Source organism: Oryctolagus cuniculus, chromosome 18, assembly GCF_051225735.1.
Source record: "Oryctolagus cuniculus isolate XC-2025 breed Fujian yellow rabbit chromosome 18, ASM5122573v1, whole genome shotgun sequence".
NCBI lineage: Eukaryota > Metazoa > Chordata > Mammalia > Lagomorpha > Leporidae > Oryctolagus > Oryctolagus cuniculus.
Genome location: NC_142884.1, coordinates 47,719,723 through 47,738,103, shown reverse-complemented (window position 1 = coordinate 47,738,103; position 18,381 = coordinate 47,719,723). Strand labels below are relative to the sequence as shown.

Below are 18,381 nucleotides of genomic sequence, written 5' to 3'. Positions count from 1 at the left end.
CTGGCTCCTGCCATCGGATCAGCACGGTGCGCCGGCTGTGGCGGCCATTGGAGGGTGAACCAACGGCAAAGGAAGACCTTTCTCTCTGTCTCTTTCTCACTGTCCTCTCTGCCTGTCCAAAAAAAAAAAAAAAAAAGAATGAAATGAAAAGACAATAGCAGGAGGAGCACCAGTAGTAGTAATTCAATAATGGTAGCAGTGGCCAACATGTGACTGTACATCAGTCACTACTGTAAAAGACTGATGTGTGTGAACTCATTCAGTCATCATAAAACACTGTATGAATGACAAACAATTGCTATATCCATCAAATGTTTCCCCAAAGTTTCTTTAAAAGATTTATTTATGTATTGGAAAGGCAGAATTAGAGAGGCAGAGGCAGAGGCAGAGGCAGATTGAGGGGGAGGGGTATTCCATCCACTGGTTCACCAATTCCAAATGGTCTCAATGGCCTGAGCTGGGCCAATCCGAAGCCAGGAGCCAAGCCCTTCTTCTGATTCTCCCACACAGGTAAAGGGGCCCAAGCATTTGAGCCATCTTCCACTGCTCTCCCAGGCCATAGCAGAGAGCTGGATAGGAAGTGGAGCAGCCGGGACTCGAACCTGCGCTCACATGGGATGCCGGCACTGCAAGTGGCGGCTTTACCCTCTATACCACAGCGCTGACCCCTCCCAAAACTTTGTGTTCATCACTTTGTACAAGCCTCCCAAACAGAGCATTAATAAGTTGGTTCCCACTCTCAGGTTAGGTTAGGAAAGATGTAAGGACACATCTAATTAGTCACACCTTTAAGTCCACAGGAACTGGATTCCTGGGAGGGTTAAAACTAGAAAGACAGATGTCTGTAACAAGGGAAACAGGGCCTTTTCGTACAACGTAAGACACGTACTAGATACTCTATAAATGCTTCCTTCCTTCCTAACCGACTGACTTTTAGGTCTCTAAGATAAGTATTTTGTGGTTATTTACCATTTCTTTCTCCTGCTAAAATGTGGGTTCAGTAGAGGTAGTGGACATAATAGTGACACTGACGACTCCATCTCCCTGGCCGGCAGTGCTGTACACATAATGGGCACTCAGGTATTAAATGAGTAAGAGAATGGGAAAGAGGAGAAAGGAGGAAAGCAATGCTCGATGGGCTTGCTGGCAACTTGGTGTAAACACCTGCCCCGTCTGCCCCAAAGCAGCATGGTCAGTCCACTAGGAAAGCTACTTAATGGCCGAAAGACATGACGCTGCCTCCTGGACTCACAGTCTCAAGACTGACAAGTCCCTGAGCTTGTGCTTCCCTGCCACTTTCTAAGGTTGCTCCACTCTCCCACATCTGTCCCTTTGCAGGTCCCTGAAAAGGTGTTACAAAGCCAAGCCCGGATAAAAAGCTTGGGTAAGAAGTCAACCTGAAATTTCATTCATGACTACTCCCCTGGAAGCTTTCTTTACTAAACACACAGAACCCTAAGGTGCCCATCACATGCTTCCCCTATCTCTTAACTTTGCATTCGAAACTAGTCCAATCAACTGACCATCAGTTGCTGTGAGTGATGGCAGAATTTAGCCAGAAAGTCTGGGTTGTGAATACAACCGGAGGGCTCAGACATTCCTTGGCACCACTGTACTTTCTCCTTAATTTACATTCACATTGCCCAGAAGCCCGACCAAAAAAGTGAGGGTACTGTAAATTCTCAACTATCCAAACCCAGCCACAGTGAACACATGCACATACACACAAATCCACCCCATTTCCTCTTTCCATCTCTTGTCCTTGACCTTAACAGTTCTAGCCCCCTAAGAAAACCTCTAACTAGCAACACCTGCCAACAGCATTTACCTTCTCCAAGAAACATAAGCCCGAAAAGTAAAATATACTTATCTCATGCTGTGAACACACTTTTACAAAAACTATCCAATACAACCCAGAGCTTAAAAAAAAAAAAAAAGGCAGTAAATAGAGACCCAACTCAAGTGAGATGGAAGCAATTTTCCTATCAAATACTCTTCCAAAGCTCTATGATAAATTGCTCAGTCAACCACTTCTGTCACATCTAATTAAGTGTGAATCACATTTTTATTTACACTTACCTCTGCCACTCGGTGGGTGGAACTAAACCGAGGTTGTGAACCAGCCAAAACACAGTGTTGGTGGGTGGCATTGAGATCATCTGTGGGAAAAATACAAAAAAATCTGAAACCCACATTTATAAGTAAGTATACACTATATGCTATTGAAATATGACACAAAGTAAACACAAAATTCACCATTCAAGGAATGACAATGACCAAGGAATTAATACTTATCTTGTATTCTGGAAGCCATTCATTTTAAGTAGGATGGGGATGGGGACTCATTCAAATGGGAAAGGGATGCTACTAATAATTATTCCAAGACAAGTGTCAATCAGAACTTTCCTCAACAAATAGGATATGTGGTCAACATTACTTATGTGTGGGTCTCATGATGCCACACACTGCATAGTCTACCATTTACAGATGGAGCTTCTTTCTCTTTCCCATGATATATCTACTTCTCGCTGTCTTCAGAACATGCCAGCATTCTTTTCCATTTTTCAGAGTTGAACATCTTCCATCTGAAAATCTGTCTTTCTCTCTGTAATCAAAGTATCAATTTTGCCCTAACAATTTTCCAGGCAACAAACCAACCAACTCAGCATGCTGTAAGGCTGGCTCTCAGAAGAGAATTCAAGCCTATGGATTCATGACCCAAGAATGGAGGAGGTGGCGAATTCAACAGTTGAAGAGTACTCTTAAAACCACAAGCAGTGGGAGAAAATCAACGACCAAGTTGTTTTGTATTCTAAGAACTAATGTGAAGATGGTGGAATAGGGAGGGAGGTTGCTGCTCTAGCCCAAGAGAAGATAGTTAGAAAAAAAGTGGAGAGACTGCAGTCTCAGTGAAGAATTACAGAGAAAACTGCAGAGGAAACTCCACACAAATTGGAGGGACACTGTGGATCTGCGTGGAGGGTGCTGATGTGCACAATTCAAGACCCTGGCACCCGAGAGCCTCAGCACCAGCTTTGCAGAGTGAGATGACACCAGACTGCAGCAGCCCAAGCCACTGGCGATAAAGCTGCAGGGAGAGCCTGACAGGAGTCCACCTTGGAGCCCTGTGGGGGACAGTGTACCTGCCAACCTAGAGGGGAAAAAAAAGGGGGTCATGTTTGTTTCCCAGACCACCCGGCACCAGCATTCTGTAACTGGCTGATAGAGGGTGGGCACCATTTTGGACACATGTAACAGCTGTGCCAGCTTTTGTCTGTGTGCCCAGAAATCAGCTGAGAGGAGACTCCTGAATCTGGCTGGGAGAACTAACAGGGGGTTGGGAGCTCGTGACTGTGGGAGCCTTGTGTACTGGGGCTATCAAAACACTGTGGCTTTGTGGGAAGGTGCAGGGTATGGTTTAGTCACTGTGGGTGGCTCCACACATTCAGAGCTCCTTGATTGCCTGGTGACGGTCACTGCTGTAGGATCCATGCTCTGAGGACTGAATAGATGCTTTGTGTGCTTCTCATGGCAGTGTGGATAAATACTGCACCCACTGGGGCTACAGCTCAGGCACTGGTCTCCTTAGAGGAAAGGAGATGAGCTTGAGACTACACCAACAGAACTGATCAAACACTCCCCTTTGAAGAAAAAAAAAAAAAAGCAGATGGACCACACCCGACTTGGCTGTGCCTTCATCCTGGAGCATTGAACAGAGCTCCCTGGCCACACCCAATACCCATCTCTGAGTATTCACTGAAAGAGCAGACGCTCCACTAAGCCACAGAGGTGTAGTCCAAAGATAAAAGCCATCATGGGGAGGGGGGAGGGATACAAGAAGTATCCCCACAAATGCCTAAAAAGAAACACAGAAATTCAAGAAACAAGAATAAAGAAGACAACATGACACCACCAAAGGAAAACAACAACACTTTAATACTAGCATGTGAAGATGAACAGCTTGAAGAAATGCCGAAAACAGAATTCAAAAAATCAATCATAGGGTTACTTAGAAGTAATCAGAAGCAAATCCACGAATTAACAAAATCCATACATTACATGAATGAAAATTTTTCCAATGAAATTGAGATTTTAAGGAGAAGTCAAAATAAAATATTAGAAAGGAAGAATTCAATAAAACAAATAAAAAATGCTGTGGAAGGCCTTCACAGACTCAGTGAGGCAGAAGAAAGAATATCCAAGTTAGAAGACAAATCTCTGGAAATTTTACAGTAAGATTAAAAAAAGAAGAAGAAGAAATTAGAAAAGTAAAAAAAGTGTTGGAAATTTATGGGATACTATCAAACATCCCAACATATGGGTCTTAGGAGTTCCTGAAGGCATGGAAAGAGAGAATGGATTAAAAGGTATTTTTAGTGAAATAATTACAGAAAACTTCCTTCATTTGGAGAAAGAATGGGATGTCCAAGTACAGGAAGCACATAGAACTCCTAACAGACATGACCAGAAAAGGTCCTCATCACAACACATTTTAGTCAAACACTCTACAGTAAAGCATAAAGAAAAGATTCTAAAATGTGCATGAGAGAAATGTCAGATTACTTTCAGAGGATCTCCAATTAGACAAACCCTACAGACTAGAAGAGAATGGCAAGATATATTCCAAGTCTAAAGAGAAAAAAAACTGTCAACCCAGAATACTGTACCCTGCAAAGCTTTCATTTATGAATGAAGGTGAAATAAAGACATTTCATAACAAACAGAAATTGAACAAATTTGTCACTATTTGTCCAGCCTTACAAAACATGCATAAGGATGTGCTACACACAGAAACACAGAAACACGGTCATCACTATGAAAGAAGGTGAAGGCAGAAAATCTTCCAGTAAAAATACAAAGAAAATCCAAAGAAAACAATAGGGATATTTATGGGAAAATGACAGGGCCAAGTCATTACTTATCAATAGTCACCCTGAATGTAAATAGCCTCAACTATCCAGCTAAAAGATATAGACTGGCTATATGTACTATAAAACAAGACCAATCTATTTGCTATCTACAAGAAATACATCTCATCAACAAAAATATATGCAGACTTAAAGAAAAAGGATGGAAAAAGACACTCCATGCTAACAGAAACCAAAAAAGAGCTAGTGTAACCACCTCGTTATCAGACAAAATAGACTTTAAGACAAAAACAAAATAGACTTTAACACAAAAACAAGAGACAAAGAAGGGCACTTTGTAATGATTAAGGGATCAATTCAACAGGAAGATGTGACTATAATAAGACATATATGCACCCAATTACAGGGTACCTGGCTATTTAAAAGAAATGTTAGTGGATCTAAAGGGAAACATAGATTCTGATACAATAGTAATGGGTGATTTCAGTACCCAACTTTCAGCAATGGACAAATCACTCAGATAGAAAGTTAGCAAGGAAATAACAGAGTTAATCGACACTATAGACCAAATGGACCTAACAGATACCTACAGAACTTTTAATCCTACAGTTGCAGAATACACATTCTTCTCACCAATGCATGAAACTTTCTCTAGGATAGACTACATGGTAGGCCATAATCCAAGTCCCAGCAAATTCAAAAAAATAAAAATCATACCATGCATCTTCTCTGATCACAAAGGATTGAAGCTGGAAATCAACAAATCAAGAATCTCTAGAACATATGCAAACACATGGAGACTGAACAACATGCTCCTGAAAACAATGGGTCATAGAATAATTCAAAAGAGAAATTAAAAAATTCCTGGAACATATCAAAACTTATGGGATACAGCAAAAGCAGTGTTAAGACAAAAGTTTACAGCAATTGGAGTCTACATCAAGAAATTGGAAAGGCACCAAATAAATAAGCTATCAATGCATCTCAAGGACCTAGAAAAACAACAGCAAAACAAACCCAAAATTAGTAGGAGAAAAGAAATTAAAATCAGAGAATAAATAAACGAAATTAAAGCAAAAAATACAAAAGATAAGCAGAATGAAGAGCTGGTTTTTTGGAAAATTAAACAAAATTGACACATCACTGGCCCAACTAACCAAAAAAAAAAAAAAAAAAGATAAAAGTAAAGACCCAAATCAATAGAGATAAAAAAGGAAATATAACAATAGATACCACAAAAATAAAAAAAAAATCAGAAATTACTACAATGAGCTGTATGCCAACAAACCAGGAAACCTAGAAGAAACTGATTTCTAGACACATACAACCTACCTAAATTGAGCCATGAAAACATAGAAAACCTAAATAGATCAATAAACAAGATGGAAACCGAATCAGTAATAAAGACCCTCCCAACAAAGAAAAACCCAGGACTAGATGGATTCACTTCTGAATTCTACCAGACACTCAAAGAACTAACTCCAATTCTTCTCAAGGTATTCAAAAGAAATGAAAGGGAGGAAATCCTTCCAAATTCCTCCATGAAGCCAGCATCACCTTAATTCCTAAACCTCAAAAAGATACAACAGAGAGAACTACAGACCAATTTCCCTGATGAATTTGGATGCAAAGATATTCAATAATCAAGCAAACTGAATCCAACAACAAACCAGAAAGCTCATTCACCCAGATCAAGTGGGATTTATCCCTGGTATGCAGGGATGCTTCAACATTCATAAATCAATCAATGTGATACATCACATTAACAAACTGAAGTACAAAAACCATATGATTATCTCAATAGATGAGAAAGCTTTTGACAAAATACAACACCCTTTCACGATGAAAACTCCAAGCAAATTGGGTGTAGAAGGAACATTCCTCAACACAATCAAGACACACAGCCAGCATGGGTTTCATATAGATATCAACAAACAACAAATGCTGACAAGGACGTGGGGAAAAAGGTACCCTAACCCACTGTTGGTGGGAATCTACACTGGTACAGAAACTATGGAAGACAGTTTGGAGATACCTCAGAAATCTGAATATAGACCTACCATATGACCCAGCCATCCCACTACTGGGAATTATCCCAAGGAAATGAAATCAGCATATGAAAGGGTTGCCTCTACCCCCATGTTTATTGCAGCTCAATTCACAATAGCTAAGACATGAAATCAACCCAAATGCCCATCAACTGAAGACTGGATAAAGAAATTATGGGATATGTACACCATGGAATACTACATGGCGGTTAAAAAATGAAATCCTGTCATTTGCAACAAAATGGATGAATCTAGAAAACATTATATTTAGTGAAATGAGCCAGTCCAAAAGGGACAAATACCATACTATTTGTCAAACACTTTCCTTACTACAGAGTTAATCTTACATGTATAAAGGTAACTGAAAATAGATCTTAGTTAAAAAAAAAAAAAGAATGACACAGAATGACACTAGGAGAGGGAGGAGGAAGAAGGGTGGAATTGCAGATGGAAGAGCGGGTAGGGTGGGAAGTCTCACTATGTTCCTAAAGTTGTATTTATGAAATGCATGAAGTTTGTATACCTTAAATAAAAGGTTTCTGGGTGTAAAAAAAAAAAAAAAAACTTAATGCAACACATCAGGAAAAATTCATATCACCTCTGCTTGGAACATTGCCTCTTATATTACACAGAAGAGAGTTAAATAGGACTATTCCCCAGCAATGTATGATTTCTTATATAGGCAACATGGGCCTCTTACAAGAAAGAAAATAATAAATGAGAAGGTTAAGGCCAACAGACCCCATATATATCAACATAAGAACCTACAATTATACCTCTATACATAGAAAAGAAATGCAGGGCCGGCACTGTGGCACAGCAGGTTAAAGCCCTGGCCTGAAGCGCTGGCATCCCACTTGGGTGCCGGATCGAGTCCCAGCTGCTCCTCTTCCGATCCAGCTCTCTGCTGTGGCCTGGGAAAGCAGTAGAAGATGGCCCAAGTCCTTGGGCCCCTGCTCTACTTGGGAGACCCGGAAGAAGCTCCTGGCTCCTGGCTTCATATAGGTGCAGCTCCAGCCGTTGCAGCCATCTGGGGAGTGAACCATCAGATAGAAGATCTTTCTCTCTGTCTCTACCTTTCTCTGTAGCTCTTTCAAATAAATAAAAAATCAATCTTAAAAAAAAAAGAAAATAAATGCAAAATGCCAACTGAAGTACCTCCAGTTCCAGATATTATGGAGTAATAGTGACAAGACTTACTTTCCTGCAATAATCAATCACAAAAAAAAAAAAAAAAAAAAAAAAAAAAAAAACAGAAATATGAACCACAGGTCTGTGGAACTGGAAAGCAAACAAAGATATCTTCTCAACGACAGGAGAAACAAAATAGATGAGGCCCTCCAATTGCCCTGACAATAGTCTCAAAGCTATGGGAGGAGAGAGGTAAGTTAGAACCTTAGTTTCATTCTTGCTGCATTTAGATGGTAGAGAATGGAGTTTAGGAAGGCCACGGGAGCCAGATCTGTAAAGAATAATGAGACAGAAGAAGATGCAAAAAGAGAAAGCAGAGATATGCAGAAGGGTTCCCTCAAATCTTTGGCTAGGGATTGAAGTATGCATGTATGAGTGAAAATTCCTCATAAACTGAACTTGACTCAGAACATAACAGGCTAAATAAATCTCAGCACAGAGCCAGAAACACTGTGTTACAAGAGCCAGAATGCCCTTATTAAGACCTAGTAGGAAATTCTTAAAAAGAAAAACAAAAAAACATTCTTAGCAGTAATGCTAAATTAGTCCTAGATTAAACGTTGCTTTAGGGGGCCAACGCTGTGGCACAGCAGGTTAAAGCCCTGGCCAGCAACCAATATGGGTGCCGGTTCTAGCCCTGGCTCTTCCTCTTCTGATCCAGCTCTCTGCTGTGGCCTGGGAAGGCACTGGAAGATGGTCCAAGTCCTTGGACTCCTGCACCGCGTGGGAGTCACAGAAGAAGCTCCTGGTTCCTGGCTTCGGATTGGTGTAGCTCCAGCCATTGTGATCATCCTGGGAGTGAATCAGCAGATGGAAGACCTCTCTCTCTGTCTCTACCTCTCTCTATAACTCTGTCTTTCAAATAAATAAAATAAATCTTAAAAAAAAAAAAAAAGTTGCTCTAGGGGCCAGTAATATGGAAGAACAGGTAAAGCTGCTGTCTGCAGTGCCAGTATCCTATATGGGAATTGGTTCAAGTCCCAGCTGCTCTACTACTGATCCAGCTCTCTGCTATGGCCTGGGAAAGCAGTAGAAGATGGCCCAAGTTCCTGAGCTCCTGCACCAGCGTGGGAGACCCAGAAGAAGCTCCTGGATCCTGGCTTTGGATCGGCCCAGCCCCAGCTATTGTGGCCATTTGGAGTGAACCAATGGATGGAAGACTTCTCTCTCTGCCTCTGCCTCTCTATAATTCTGCCTTTCAAACAAATAAATAAAAAAGTCTTAAAAAAAAAAGTCCCTCTAGACTCACCTCACAAAGCTTAAAGCCCAGACTCAAAGAAATATAACGATCATAGCAAAATCTAACAGTATTTAAAAGGGTGCAAAAAATCACATGTTCACATTTTCAAGAGGCTAACAGCAATTTAGACACTGCATAAGAAAAGATCAGTGAGCTAGAACACACAGATATAAAACCTATCCAAAATAAAAACCACAAAAAATGAAAGAGCATCAGTGATCTACAGGAAAATATTAAGCACTTTAACATAAACATAAATTAGGTCCCATGGGAGGGAGAATAACAATGAAATTTTAAGAAACAATGACTGAAAACAGTCAAGTTTGTTGAAAACTATAAGCCAAGGGGTCCAAGAAGCTCAAAAAATCTGGGGAAAATATAAGACCAAAATAATGTACAACACAATCAAACTTCTGAAAATCAGTGATACAGAAAATATCTTAAAAGATAGCAGAAAGGGGGACACATTAAACAAAGAGGGCAATAATTAGAATGACAGCAGACTTCTCATCAGGAATCATACAGCTCAGAAGACAACTGGGTGACTATGTAAAATACTAGAAAAATAACTACCAATCTAGAACACGATGTTGGCAAAAATCCCTTTCCAAAGCAAAATGAAATAATCTGTTCAGGGAAAAGCAGAATGGATTTCTACTCAACACATTATATTGTAAAAATTGTTACATGAAGTTCTTAAGGCAAAAGAAAAACGCTATTTTAAGGAATTTGGATTTGCCCCAAGGAATGAAATAAATAAAAATAAATCATTGAAATAGAACTAACTAAAGAAAAAGTAATATATTATGAGGTTTATAACATACAGAAAAGTAAGATCCATGGAAACAGCACAAAAGAAAGAATAAAGGAAATATAAGTATACTATTTTAAGACTCTCTGATTTTAAGAAAGGCACATTGTGATAAGTACATTGTGAAATGTGTGGCTCTCAACCAGATTTCATTTTGCTACCTTTCCCTCACTCCCCAAGGAACATTTGTACACTTATCTGGGGACATTTCCACGGATGTTCACTGGAAGGGATTGGGCTGCTACTAGAATCTAATGTATAAGGAAATCAAAAGATCCAAACATGATGCAGTGCATAAGATAGCCCCACAAAGAATTATCCAGACCAAATGTGCTGAGGTTAAGAAATCCTACTCTAGGGGTCAGTGCTTTGGCGTAGCAGGTAAAACCACCTCCTGCAGTGCCAGCATCCCATATGGGCACCAGTTCAAGTACCGGCTGCTCCATTTCTGATCCAACTCACTGCTATGGCCTGGGAAGGCAGTAGAGGATGGCCCACATCCTTGGGCCCCTGCACCCTTGTGGAAGACCCACAAGAAGCTCTAGGCTCCTGGCTTCGGATCAGTGCAGGTCTGGCCATTGGGGCCAACTGGGGAGTGAACCAGTGGATGGAAGACCACTCTCTCTCTCTCTGTCTCTCCTGCTCTGTGTAACTCTGCCTTTCAAATAAATAAAAACAAATATTAAAAAAAAAAAAGAAATCCTACTCTAATAAAACCAGTTAATAAGATAAAACTAAAAAATACACTGTAGTAAAAAAAAGCTAATACAACAGAGGCAGGAAAAGTAAGGGAGGTAAAGAACATATGAAACTATAAAAAATAAAAAGATGATAAAATGCAAGCATTCACAGTAAAACAATTTTTAAAAAAAATCAAATACACAATAAAGAATATCTTTAAAAACCTACAGCTAGCACCACATTTAATGGTAATAAACTAAAGGCAAAGATCAGTAACATGGTAAGCATGTCTCCTCTCATAACTTCTTTCCAACACCATAGAAGACCTAGCTAATCTAGTAAGAGAACAAAACAAAATCAAAGGTAGACAGACTGCAAAAAAGAAATGAAATTTGTCTTTCTCCCACAGAAACCATGATTGTATATGCATAAAATCTAAACAAATTGACAAAAAAAAACCCATGAAACTAAAAGACTTTATGTAACTAAGAAGGAATTATGGTGAAGCTGTAGGATATAAGGTTGATATACAAAAGACAATCACCTTGCAATGTGTCAGCAACGAACAAGTGAAAAACACAGATTATTTATACTAGCACATCCAAGGTATAAATCTAATAATAAGAGGTGTTTCAAAAAGTTCATGGAAAATTGAATTAAAAAATTTATTTTTGCACAAAAGAATTTTGAAATACATGCATGTGGGGAGCAACTGAGACTAGACTAAGTTATTGGAATTAAGACTTATTCTATACATCTGCTCTCCCACAATATGGCGCTGAGAGAGAGAGACCAAACAACCTCTACGCAGCTGCCTCATCAGTTTGATAAGCTGCAGGAGCTGATCCTGCTCCTGATTGGAGGAGAGCATCGTGCTCGGCGTGTGGGCAGCAGAGTTGGGATTGGTGGAAGAGGACTATAAAGGAGGAAAGAGAACATGCACCAGGAACATCCGGATAACATCTGAGCAGCCCCCGAGAGAGCCGGCCGGTGGTGTGCCGCTCCTCCGCGGAAGCAGGGAAAGCAGCGGGGGGTGCCACCCCTCCACGGAGGTGGAGGGGCCGGTAGCCAACCCGGGAAGGACTAGCAGCAAACCCGGGAAGGGCAGAGCAGACAAAAGAACAGCGCAGGGTCCAGTGTCGTTCCTCCGCGAGTGGGGAGCGACACATGCAGATTTTCAGAATGTACATTTTCCATGAACTTTTAAACACCTCTCAGATTTGTACAAGGTCAGTACAAAGAAAAAGTATAAAACTCTGATGAAAGAATTAATGAAGAACTAAATATATTAACAAAATTAGCAGTAATAAGTATATAGTCTATCTTCATGGATAGGAGAGCTTAATATTATCAAGATGTCAGTTCTTCCCAACTAGATCCATAAATTCAACACAATACAAATCAAACTTCCAGCAAGTTCTTTGATGTCATCAACAAATTAGTTCTAAACTTCATATGGAAAGGCAGAAGTCTCAGAATAGTCAACACAGTACTGAAAGAGAATAATAAAGCTGAAGAATTAACACTACCTGACTTGAAGACTTACTACAGCCGGCGCCACGGCTCAATAGGCTAATCCTCAGCCTGTGGCGCTGGCACACCACGTTCTAGTCCCAGTCGGGGCACCGGCTTCTGTCCCAGTTGCCCCTCTTGCAGGCCAGCTCTCTGCTGTGGCCAGGGAGTGCAGTGGAGGATGGCCCAAGTACTTGGGCCCTGCACCCCATGGGAGACCAGGAGAAGCATCTGGCTCCTGGCTTCGGATCAGTGCGGTGTGCCAGCTGCAGCGGCCATTGGAGGGTGAACCAACGGCAAAGGAAGACCTTTCTCTCTGTCTTTCTCTCTCTCACTGTCCACTCTGCCTGTCAAAAAAAATAAAATAAAATACTTACTACAAAGTCACACAATTAAGATAGGTGGTACTAGTGAAAGAACAGTCAAATGGGTCAATGGAACAGAACAGAAAGTCCAAAAATAAATTCATACAAGTAAAATCAAGTGATCTTTTGACAAAAACGCAAAGGCAATACAATGGAGTAAAGATAGTCTCTCCAACAAATGGGGTATCCATGTGCAGAACAAAAGAAACTAGAACTTATAACTTTCATAAAAATTAAATAAAACAGATCATAGAAACAAATGCAAAACTCAAAAGCTATAAAACTCCTAAAGATAACATAGAAGAAAATCTGGATGATATTGGTATATGCTGATGCCTCTTTAGGTACAACATCAAAGACATGACCTACTAAAAATAAAATTTATTTACTGGACTTAATTAAAATCAAAAATTTCTGGGGCTGGCATTAAGGCACAGTGGGTTAAGATGCTGACCGTGACGTCAGCAACCCACATGAGTGCCAGTTTGAGTCCCAGATGCTCCTTTTCCAATCTCACTTCCTGCTACTGAGCCTGACAAAAGTAAGGCAGATGGCCCAGGTAATTGGACCCCTGCAACCTATGTGGGAGTTCCAGGCTCCTTGTTTCCGCCTGGTTCAGCCCTGGCAGCTGTGGCCATTTGAGTAGTGAACCAGCAGATAGAGGAATTTTCTCTATTTCTCCCTCTCTCTCTGAAACTCTGTCTTTTAAATAAGTAAAATAAATAAATCTTTTTTTTTTAAATAAAAATTTCTGTACCACAAAAGACACTGACAACAGAACAAGATAAGCCACTGAATGAAAGAAAATAACTGCAAAAGACAAGTCCAATAAAGAACTATTATTCAAAATATACAAAGAACTCTCAGAGTTCAACAATAAGAAAACCAGCAACCCAATTTTAAAAAGGGACAAAAGACCTAAACAGATTACTCACCAAAGATATGCAAATAGCAAATAAGCATATGAAAAGCTATCCAATGTCATATGTCATTAGGAAACTGCAAATTAAAACAATGAGATACTGCTACACACCTGTTAGAATGGCCAAACTCCAAAAACACTGAGGATGCCAAATGCTTATAAGGATTTGGAGCAACAAGAAGTGGTATTCATTGCTGGTAGGAATGCAAAATAGTACAGCCACTGCATAGGCCTATTAGAAGTAACATGGAAGACAGTAGTTTTTCAAAACACTAAACGTAATCTCACCATATGATCCAGCAATTGTGTTCCTTGGTATTTGCCCAAAAGGGCTAAAAATATGTTGACACCAAAACCCACACACGGATGTTTACACCAGCTTTAGCCATAATTCTCAAAATTTGGAAGCAACCACGATGTCCTTGAGTAGGTGAATGGCTAAGTAAATTGTGGTATATCAAGACCATGGGCTAGTATTCAGTACTAAAAGAAATGAGCTATTAAGCCAAAAAATTCAAGGACTGCTAGAGTCTGGGGGAGAAAGGGATGTAGAGGCAGAGAACAGAGTATTTTAGGCCAATAAAACTATTCTGAATGATACTATAATCTAGAAACATGTCATTATGCACTTGAAAAATCCATGAAATCGTACAACACCATGAGTGAACCCTAACGTAAACGAGACTTTGGAGGATAGTAACAGGTCAATGTAAGTTCATCAGTTATAATAAATATACCTCCCCAGTGTGGGATGTTGACAGTGGAGGAGTCTGGGCATGCATGGGAGGGGGGAGTAGGGGTACAGAGGAAATCTGTAATTTTTTCTCAGTGTTATTATGAACCTACAGCTGCTCTTAAAACACACAAAAATTCCCTGTACTTAAATTATGTCAACTGAAAATTATTTGGAAAACTCTTTAAAACTGTCTAACTCACCACTCTGACAATAATAGATGAGGGTGCTTCTAAAAGTTTGTAGGAAATGGAATTAAAAGATACGTTTATTTTGGTGAGAAAAAAATAAATTCATACATATGAAGGATCTTCAGAAAGTTCATGGAAATGCAATTATAAAAAGACTATCCATGGATTAAAACAATATGTGTGCCAAAATAAATTTTATTTTATTTTTCAATGAATTTTGTCAAGTATCCTCATACAGTTATATAATATAAAAAGCTATACTCTCATGTTATTCTCATAGCAAAAACAAAATTTGTAGGTGTTAATTTGATTATAATTGGATGAGCAACTATTCTAGGTGCAGTAAATAAAGCAAATTCTCTGCTGTCATGATGGGAGATGAACAGAACAAATAAACAAGAAATTCAGATGTGAAACGCTGTGGATAAAATAAAGCAGGATAATTCAAGAAGCTTAAGAATTGGTGAGGTTATTAGGAAACAGTAGGATACTTTCTACAGAATGCTTATTGGAGACATTTAAGCTGAGATCTGGATAATGAAGAATCAGCAATGCCAAGACCTTGGGTGAGAAAACCTCAGGAAGAGCACATGGCGAGGACCACGGTGCTGAAGTGGAAACTGCGCTGAAGTGGGACCACGCTTTCCGTACACGAAGAAAACAAAGGCTCTGCAGTGACTGCAGAAACTGGGAGTAAGCACGGTGAGAGGCACAGGGGCAGCTGGACAGATACAGAGGGCTCTGTTGATTACTGAAAGGATTTGGGATGTTATTCTAAATGTTCTGGGAGACTCTTAGAAAATTTTAGACAGAGAAACAACGTGATCTAACTCTGAGAAGGTCACTCTGGGGGTTGGTGCTGTGGCCCAGCAGGTTAAAGCCCTGGCCTGAAGCACCAGCATCCCATATGGGCACCAGTTCTAGTCCGCGCTGCTCCTCTTCCAATCCAGCTCTCTGCTGTGGCCTGGGAAAGCAGCAGAAGATGGCCCAAGTCCTTGGGCCCCTGCACCCACATGGGAGACCCAGAAGAAGCTCCTGGCTCCTGGCTCCGGATCAGCGCAGCTCTGGCCGTTGTGGCCATCTGGGAAGTGAACCAGTGGATGGAAGACCTCTCTCTGTGTCTCTACCTCTCTCTGTAACTCTCTCTTTCAAATAAATAAAAATAAATCTTAAAAAAAAAGAAAGAAAAGAAAAGGTCACTCCAGTATATAGGAAAGAGAGAAGACTAAAGGGAAACAGAAGAGTTGATGTGAGAAGACCAATCAGGAAGCTGCTGCCGTAGCTCAGGTAGGAGCCTATGGGGAATTGGACTCCAGTGACAGTAGGGGAGATCAGTGATCAGAATCAGAGTATTTTTAAGGAAAGACAATAGGATACGCTTATGCTTATGGATTGCGTTAGTCATATCAAAGAAAGTGCAGAATCAAGAGCAACTCTGGATTTTTTTGCAGAAAAACCTGACTGGATGTGGGTAAATGAGAAAACATTAGGATGCTGGACAAACAATACTACAAAATCCAGTAAGAGGTAAGGATGAAACTATAAGTGATACATTTGGAGCTTAAAATACAAATATAAATATAGCCATACAGATCCAATCTTTGTAGACACAGACCCAAAAGTTTGGCTTTAAGACCTGATGAAGAAGGGTGAATGATCAATGTTCCTCGCAGTTTGCCCTGAGGACTCTGGCTAAGGACATTCCTGAGTGTTTCTGATTAATCAGGACTATTTTTCCTGAATGGAGTTTCCAGAATCAAGCAAAAAGTTAAAAGTGGGAGTTGGAGGGGGTTCCCCAGGGTAGAGTCCCATAGAGTTGAAATAATTTCTAGGAATTACAAAACATCAGTTTCATCTACCCAAATAAAAGCCTTATTATTCCTATGTTACTAATATGAGGATACACAGACATCATTTGGGGAGGAAACCATCCCACCAACCTCAGGCGTTAAGTGCTTCTATTCCACTGACAATTCACAAACACAACATTAGAAGTAAGATTTCAGAGCTATGCACCTTTATTTATATCCTTGGCCACTCTCTAATCAAACAACTCTTGAAATTGCTTCCAAACTGTCTCTAATTCTTTATAACTTTTAGAAAGAACCTTGTAATTTTCATTTAAGAGCTTCTAATTTAATTTAATTCTAATTCATTTAAGATCTTCTAAAACTCGAAGTCTATAAAAGGGGCTCAAGCTTCATGAATTGTACCACTCAAAGGATCTACTAAGGACATTCCCAGCTTTTAAAGACTACTCCTAATAATGTTGAGAAAGGAAACACTGAGGAAGGCCTATTTGCAAGAGCTAGCTCAGAATACAACTAAGAATTGACTGACCCTATGTCCAACTGGAGAGTCAGAGTTCATATATTATGCAACAAAATCTAAATAGAAAAGAGGCTCTCACTATTTGCTGGCTAAATGCTACCAAGTCCAAAGAAAGCTCTGAACATTCATTATAGCAGGACATCTTTCTATATAAAATATCACACATGCAAAGACATGATATGTGCTAGGATGACCAATTCATGCCCAGGCTTTCGTCCTGAAAGCCCCTCCCTGTGAGATCCCCTCCCCCATAGACAAACCAGGACAGGTGGCCACTCTAAATTTGCCCCAGCCCTCCTCACTGCCTTGGTTTTGCTGATCAGTGTGTCACTAGGGCTATTTCACCTGAATTTCTTAAAGCAACAATCAGGAGCTTTATAAAAAGCACTCTTGAGGTAAATAAACTCAATAGTGAAATCCAATCTTCCCTAGCCTCACACAATCACTGGAGCTTTTCATTCTTACTCACCTGTCCATTCTCATCTCTCAATCTTAATATTGATGACCTTATTTTTCCTACATGTGGGAACATCCATGACTGAGGACATTTTCAGAATGTAATAGCCAATGAATGGGAGTGGCAGGGGAAGCTGCCTGGCAAGCTGTCAGAATAGGCACAGGGCCGACCCCTAGACTCCCACTGTGAAGATCAAAGGAAGATAAAAATAGATCAAAACTTCTTTCAGCACTAAATATTAGGGCAAGGTGCTCCAATATAACAGAAATGTCAGGAGTTGTGCTGGACACAGTATAGATGGGAGAGGATTAAAGAGGAGCAAAGAAGGCTGACTCTGAAAGAGCAATGTCCCAAATAAAGGTAGCAGTCAGATCCTGCAAGAAGTGCATACCCTCTAACGTGGAAAATGGAGAGTAGGAGGGCAAGAGGAGCAATGGGGCACCCAGAGGACGGGGTCTTGCCTCTGTTCGTCAGCATTTCTATGCACACAGACTATGGTGCTCACAGACCCCAGGACATGCTGCTGTTGCAAAACACCACTCAGAGAAGAGAACCAAGCACTGCTGAGGCAAGCACTGGGAGCAGCAGCTATGCTGGGGCGGCAACAAAATCCACCCGGGTTTGCTCATATTACAAGCATCTGTACCATGCAAGGACAAAAGCAATTCATTACACACACTCCAGTTTATCAAAACTCTCATCTGTTCAGGTAAGCATATGTTTTCTTCCTTCCTCCTTCAAGTGAGAGATTTGGCAATGAATCTATACCAATCTTTCACACAACCAATCTCAACCACTTGCCTACAAGCCTGGACTAGCCCTCTTTCTATGAGGATAAACAGGGAAAATCACCAGACCATACAAGAGTGGTTTCACTCACCAGGGAAAAACTTTAGACAATTCTCACTTTGTCAAGAAGGCACTGCACCTGTGAGAAGAGGGAATAGTATTGGAAAAGAGCATTTGGAGTTGTGTGTGTGTTTTTTTAAATAGTATTGCTTCATTTTAAATGATGATAGACAGGACAGGTG

General features: G+C 40.3%; 1 protein-coding gene across 8 annotated transcripts in view; it reads right to left on the bottom strand.

The window, feature by feature from the left end:
• Nucleotides 1–18,381, bottom strand: part of FTO (FTO alpha-ketoglutarate dependent dioxygenase) — a 416,527-nt gene that overhangs the window by 238,275 nt on the left and 159,871 nt on the right. For all 8 annotated transcript variants that reach the window (XM_089318677.1, XM_070061822.2, XM_070061824.2 and 5 more), the window contains 1 exon segment: nucleotides 2,080–2,159. In XM_089318677.1, coding sequence (XP_089174803.1) covers nucleotides 2,080–2,159 — 80 coding nt within the window.